The 7,375-nt window shown below is 44.3% G+C and overlaps 1 protein-coding gene across 1 annotated transcript; it reads right to left on the reverse strand.

Annotated features, from left to right (window-relative positions):
* Positions 1–856: 856 nt before the first annotated feature.
* Positions 857–7,035, reverse strand: NXPH3 (neurexophilin 3). The gene is made up of 2 exons (XM_033917563.1): positions 7,018–7,035; positions 857–1,593 (listed from the first exon to the last, which is right to left on the reverse strand). The coding sequence occupies exons 1-2, from the start codon at positions 7,033–7,035 to the stop codon at positions 862–864; spliced, it is 750 nt and encodes a 249-aa protein (XP_033773454.1). The 3' UTR covers positions 857–861.
* Positions 7,036–7,375: the final 340 nt, after the last annotated feature.

Raw genomic sequence — 7,375 nt, forward strand, 5'->3', positions numbered from 1 at the left:
CAGATGATAATGTGAACAATCCAGTGCGGAAGACCGACTTGTAGAGTTGCAGTCGAGGTCCTGCGGTGTTCACTTGCGCACCTCTCGCTGCAGCTCCTGGCCATCACAGATCCAAATGCCTCCCCCCCGACACACACACACTCTCTACGTCTCAGATTAAGACTGGCCCAATTCATTTCTGTATTTCTCCTTTTCATCTCCAGCAGACTTACAACCCACCCCCTGCATTTCTCTCCTTGGACTTGACCGCATTCTCCTGCCTTGCTCACCAATCCAGTCCCTCTCGTTATTATCCTCCTGCGATTCGGCTCTCTCGCATCTTCCTCGGTGGGCCCAGTATTTATTGCTAAAGAAAGGGATGAACTTTTTGTTCATCTAGTTTTCCCAAAATTCATTCATCAACATCCAAAGCCTATTTGCTATATCCAGTCATTGACTGGCTTTGTCCAATTGTATGTTTTTTCAGCTTACGACACATGCTCTAAACATTGACATTTTGCCCTCTTTTTCCATCTCTCTGTATCCCCTTACTGGAGACCCTGGAGTAATTCTCATGTTCTCTCTCTCTGCAAAACATTTGAAAGTTTGAATACCCTTTGCTCTGGAGACCACTGAACCCAAGTTTCCAATTTGGGATTTATTAATATGGTTCTTGAGTCCGGCATATCTCAAATTTAGGTTATAATTCTGAAGAGACAGGACCCACATTTCACTTCTATACATATTAACACTGGTATTGAAAACTCCTGTAACCAAGTTCTTTCTGCAAACCATTCCTTTGAAATAGCAGCTGCAAGTTCCCCCCCCCCCCCTCCGCCCCCCACTGCGTTCTTCCTGTTTGCAGTTCTTGGCACAGCTGTGTTAGCCAGAAGGGTAATAAGATCCATCAGTGTGGTAATTGTAGTCAGGGCACACTTTCTGTACCAGCCTATAGTCTATAGTATAGAAGGAAATGTAAATGCAGACAACTGTGAAAGGTTTGGAGCAGGTCCATGAGACGTGGGTCTGTGTGTGCTCATGATAGCATATCTTGAATGGGTCATAGGTACAAAGCCCTGTCTTAGTTGCTCGCTCAACCTTCTCGTACTCCACTCTGCAGTTAAAGACTTTGGATTCCTTAGCCTCAATGTATATTTGCTGCTCGAGATCAAACTCCAGTGTTTTGGTCGGTGGGACCAGGCTGACTGATACGTTGCCCAGACCCGTGGAATTGTGGCGGAAAAATACACTGAAAGTGCCGTTTCCGTGGTCAACCACCTTGCCTGTGATCAGCAGGTTGAGTTTTACGGTTTTAATGTTGGAGTAAAAGTCTCCCCAGCCAAACATTTTCTTAAGCTTGGCAGTCTTTACAAGTGGTCTCCGGCGAATTCTGGAGTGTGGCACCTGACCCTGTTGAGAGAGGCTTCCCAGTACATCCCAAAGCTCTGGAGTGTTGGAGAGCAGCTCTAGGAAGGTGGCGTTCTGAAGGGGACTTTGGGCTGCCCTTGACTTAGCGGAGGCGAAGCCCTTCTTTTTCTGCACTCGTGGCCTTTGTTCAGCTTTGCTGTCTGAATGTTCTTCTTCCTCAGAAGTCTCCTCCTGTCCACATATTACCTGTAGGACAAAGTAGAAAAAAAAGAATGAAAATGTAAATGTGAATGAAAACTCAGACAGCCAGAACTCTCAAGCAACCAGCAAAAACAATCAAAGAAAAACGGTAAAATTTGAAATAAAAATGAAAATCATAACGAATTCTGGTGGAAATTTAAGTGTAAACTTGGCACGCCCACACTTTGCCTACCACATGTCTGGTAGTTTGTCTGGAACAGTTTATGGTATGGCATAGTATGGGGTACATTATTAGTTAGGCCTATTTTATAGTAACTCTCAAGCAACCAGAAACTACATTTATCCGGCATCTACTAATCCCCCATGGGTGCTGGTCTTTGAGAGTCTTCTGTAGATCTATTAATTGTCTCTACTCCTTAGTTAATAGAGCTGGCCCTGCCACAAGGCAGACTTGGTGTCTACCTACGGCAGCGGCAGCAGTGGTTGGATGGAGGGGAGGCAGTAACAGGACAGAAATGCTTTATGCTATCTTCCTCTTTTTCTCTTTGCTGCTGCCACCACTACCCTCCCCCTTCCGGAACTAAAGAGGAAAGTGGATTCAGTGTTATCCTGGGGCCGTGAAGTGATGTTGCATCCTGCCCCAACCTCTTTGAGAGGAAGTACTGCATCAAAGGGGGCAAAATGCAACAGTGCTTACTACGGATCTTTGCCTTAAGGCCTTGTGCCAATGCTAAATCCTCTTGCCTCCTATGGTCTGAGAGAGGGAGGATGATGATGGCAGTAGCAGCAGGCCTAGTAGGAGGAAGGGAAAAGAGGGAGATGCTGGGCACTGGATATGAGGGATGGGGAGGGGAGATGCTACTCTGTTAGGAGAATTAGATAGGAAAAGGGGATATATTGGACTGCTGGGGTAAGGGAGGGAAAGAGGGAGATGCATTCTCCAGCAACGAATTCCAGAGTTTAATTACACATTGTATGAAGAAATATTTTCTCCAGTTTGTTTTAAATCTACTACTTACCATATATACTTGGAACATAAACTGATCTGAATATAAACCCAGGAAATCTTTCTTCTCCTAAAAAGGGGGAAAAGGTTAACTTGAATATAAACCAATGGTTTATATTCGAGTGCTCTGCCCTGCTGGGCACTGCACCCACCCCCTCTCCCTCCCCTGCCCTGCCAGGCTATGCACCCTGTCCACATTCTCTCCCTCCCCTTGTTGCCTTTCTCCAGGCCTGCTGTAAGCTCTGGTGGTCTAGTGGTGAGCCAGGGTAGGGGGAAATTTTGTTTTGACTCAGAGAATTGTTAAGCTCTGGAACGCATTGCCAGAAGTTGTGGTAAGAGCGGATAGCGTAGCAGGTTTTAAGAAAAGTCAGGACAAGTTCCTGGAGGAAAAGTCCATAGTCTGTTATAGAGAAAGACATGGGGGAAGCCACTGCTTGCCCTGGATCGGTAGCATGGAATATTGCTACTCCTTGGGGTTCCGGAATCATTTGTTACTCTTTTGGATTCCGGAATCTTGCTATTCTTTAGGATTCTGAATGGAATGTTGCAACTCTTTGAGGTTCCGGAATCTTTAGTTACTCTTTGGGTTTCCAGAATCTTGCTATTCTTTAGGATTCTGAATGGAATGTTGCTACTATTTGGGTTTTGGGCAGGTACAAGAGACCTGGTTTGGCCACCGTGAGAACGGGCTACTGGGCTTGATGGACCATTGGTCTGTCCCAGTAAGGCTATTCTTATAGATCCCTCCCACCTCCTTTTTCGGCCGACTCTAAAACATCCCACCTCCCTCCCATCTCCCAGACCTCTAGAAAGCTTACTATGAAAGCCCTTGTGGTCCAGCGGTAAACCGGAGCAGGAGCAATCTTCCTATATTCCTGCTCCGTGTGAACCACTATATAAAATGGCTGCCATAAGTTTTCATGGCAAAACTTGCGAGACCGTGGGAATTCATGGGAACTCGTGACAGCTCTTTTAGATAGTGGCTTGTATGGGGCAGGAGCATAGGAAGATCATTCCTGCCCTGTTTCAGCGCTGGACCACCAGGGCTTTCAAGGAAGGCATTCTAGAGATCTGGGAGGTGGGATGTTCTAGAGTTGGCCAGGACAGGAGGTGGAAGGGAACCCTGCTTTACGGCTCACTACTGGACCACCAGGACTTACGGCAGGCCTAGGGGAAGCCTGCAACACTTCTGGGAGGGGGGCGGTGGGCACCAACTTGAATATAAACTGAGAATATCAACCATTTTTGACCCAAAACTCTCACTTTATATTAGAGTATACAGTAGTAGCTTCATTGCTTGCCCCCTAGTCCTAGTAGTTTTGGAAAGAGTGAAAAAGAGATTCACATCTACCCTTTCCACTCCACTCAGTATTTTATAGACCTCTATCATATCACCTCTGAGTCATCTCTTCTCCAAACTGAAGAGCAATAGCGACTTTAACCTTTCCTCATTGGGAAGTCATCCCATCCTTTTTATCATTCCCATTGCCTTTTTCTGTACTTTTTCTAATTCCGCTATATCTTTTTTGAGATACGGCGACCAGAACTGCACACAGTATTCAAATTGTGGCCGTACCATGGAGCGATACAAGGGCATTGTAACATTTTCATCTTTGTTTTCCATTCCTTTCCCGACCATACCTATTCTATTTGCTTTCTTAGCTGCCGTACATTGAGCTGAGGGTTTCAATGTATCCGCAAATCCACACACACTAAGAACCTGATTTTTTGAATATATAAATTGCTCTTCCTAAGAAAATTCTTTCTCAGATTGGCCTTTACCACCTTTGAGCCCTATGTTGGTGCAAATAAGCTTGTTTAGAACACAGGTCAGCATTCCTAAACTCAAAGGAGATGCTATCTGTGATAAATAGTGTATTTATTAAAAAATGTATAGCCCGCATATCCTGCAATTTTAGGCAGGAAACAATAAAACATGTATAATAAAATAACACTAAAAGTTATACAAACAGCCGACATCAAAAACCATTGCAGTCAAAACTACAAAAACTTATTATTATTATTAATATTTGATATACTGCTTTATATTCCTAAGCGGTTTACATAAGGGGTGTGAGAAATGAAAATATTAATATTTTCTAATAGTGTTAATTACTGCAGAATAACACAGAGGAGGTGAACACTTAAATGTATAACACTTGCATATGATCAGGTATCTTTAAACAACTACAGAGAAACTATAAAAATATTACTTATTCATATTATTCTAATAAAGAGACCAACAATAAGGCAAAAATGGTCCAAAGGTTCCCAGAGTGGTTCAGCAGTGCCGAAGACAACTCTGTGGTTCCTGAGGAAGGGACGTGTTCCCGAAACCGGGCTTGGTTGGACCTGGCATTTTGCGGCGTTCTACCTGCCTTGCCTTTTGCACCCCTGGGATGACAGATGAAGATTCACTTAAGCTAAGTCTGCTTTTTTCACTCTAAGTTCGGGAGTTGGCTGGGGGGGTTCCCAGAGTGGTGGCTGTGATTGAATTCATCTGTGTTCACTGTTTTTGTGGCGATTGCGTTATTTTGATTTAAAGCACACTAAGGGACCCGATGATGGTGTGTAGGTGGGGGCTTGGTGGCCTCCACCTTTTTGTGTGAAGCGTTGGAGGATTTCTCCCGTCGCTGATCCCTCACACTGAGGGTACTTAACTTCACTAAATTTATTAAGGTAATTAATTCAGATTATTTAACCACAGAGTTCTCTTCGGCACTGCTGAACCACACTGGGAACCTTTGGACCATTTTTGCCTTATTGTTGGTCTCTTTTGTTTCTTTGGCAATATATTTTTTTGGAGTTTTTTGTGGTGTATTATTCTAAAAAGGCAGGGGTCACTAAAGAGGTAATATTATAAAGAAAATATTAATAAAGTGGTAATGGAAAACTAGATGAAATACTGGTCAAATTCCAGAAGGAGTTTGTCTAACATTGTGCAGTATTAAATATTGCATGGGAGGGGGCATTCCTGGGACTCTGAATACAATGCCTACAGTCAAATGAACATTGTATCGAGATATCAGCAGAATTGACCATAAGGACTATAGTTTAAAAAGATGGTCTAGGCATGTCACGTGAGGGGCGAGTATGTGAAAGGAAGGAACAGTGCCCAAATATGACAGAACACTAAGAAGCAACACTACTGTGCTCTAAAATCGGCCCTGAAGCAGCGGACAAACCAGCGGTCCGCGAAACGCCAGCTACGTCGGCTCTGGCTCTAGTCCCCAGAGCGTTGAAAGCTCCGGTTCTGGTCCCGAGTACGAAATAGCACAGAATTGAAGAAGCTCAGAAATGGAAACAGAATAATGAAAACACTAAAGATAAGTCATTTTCTGGGAGGTTTTTTCAAATTCTGAAGCGGTCTGCACGCAATCAGTTAATGTGCAAAATAAGAGATATAAGTTATAATGAAAAAGTTTAAAAAATAGTTTCAATTAGAAACATAATATGGATAATGAAATAAAACAGGTTTTTGGCCAGTGATTGCAGTACGGAGTACACTTCTCCCTCGTTATTCACGGGGGATACGGGCAGAGCCGGATCGCGAATGGCGAAAAACCGCGATTATCCAGCTCTGACCCACCCCCACCTCCCTGCCGCCTTCCCAGCCTTACCTGGTGGTCTAGAGGGCTTTCGGGGCAGGAGCGATCTTCCTACACTCCTGCCCCGTGCAGATCGCCATGAGGAAATGGCTGCTGTGAGTTCCCGTAGTCTCTCGAGACTATGACGGGAACTCCCTACAACCATTTTCTCATGGCGATCTGCACGGAGCAGGAGCGTAGGAAGATCGCTCCAGCCCCGAAAGCCCGCTAGACCACCAGGTAAGGCCGGGAAGGCAGCAGGGAGGTAAAAAATATGGTTTTTAAAATTTTCCCCTTCCCCAGAAAAAAATTGCGATTATGTGAAATTGTGATGCAGAAACCGCGAATGGGGAGGGAGAAGTGTACGTGTTTGGAATACACCTACGCTGGTAATGATTACCACTGAAATTATAAACGGAGTACTCCTTATATCTCAGGCCTTTTCCTGAACGAATATCAAGCTCCAAGTATAGATAAACTATAAAAGTGGAGTGCAAGTGTTTGAGTATAGACTTCTTCATAGGAGTGGAGATTTGACTTTTGGGATACATTAAAGATTGTTTACAGCTCTAAATATGGCCAGGGTCTGAAAAAATAAGTGGTGGAGAGATAGGAAATAGGTGTGAAGGATTTGGGAGGTTGTGAATTGTACTGCTCTACCCAATGAGCAGACAGGCGGGAGGGGCTAAGTAAAGATTGTACAGACTATTCTTGGGTGTCCAACCTGCGGCCCGAGGGCCGCATGCAGCCCAGTGAAGGATTTTGTGGGGCCCCGGTCGAGAGCGATGCAGTGTTTTCCTTTGCTGCCCCTGGGTGTTTACCGTCTTAATGTGGCCCAGTGAAGCCACCCCTGGACTATATAATCAATGAATGTACTTTGCCAGGTGTGTCCATCTTGCCGATTTCTGTGCATAGAGGGGACCATTTGGGGCCCAAAATGTAAATAAATTATATTGCTTACTTTACTCAAAGTCTCTCAGAGTCTTACTCATCTTGTGGGCAGTGCCTTTACTCAGAAGGGATATTTAATACATAATAAAATGTTAAACAAGTCATACATCAAACCTAAACTAGATAGAAAAGGGAAATGGGTGGGAATACAGTGCTTAAAAAAAAAAAAGTGATGGGGGAGGAAAAACCATAAGGGCATGCGGAGAAATTTGCAACTTGATCCAGGTCTAGATAGGGTTACCAGATGGCTGGATTTCCACGAACATGTCTTCCTTTTGAGTTC

Source organism: Geotrypetes seraphini, chromosome 13 (assembly GCF_902459505.1).
Source record: "Geotrypetes seraphini chromosome 13, aGeoSer1.1, whole genome shotgun sequence".
In the NCBI taxonomy this organism is placed as follows: Eukaryota; Metazoa; Chordata; class Amphibia; order Gymnophiona; family Dermophiidae; genus Geotrypetes; species Geotrypetes seraphini.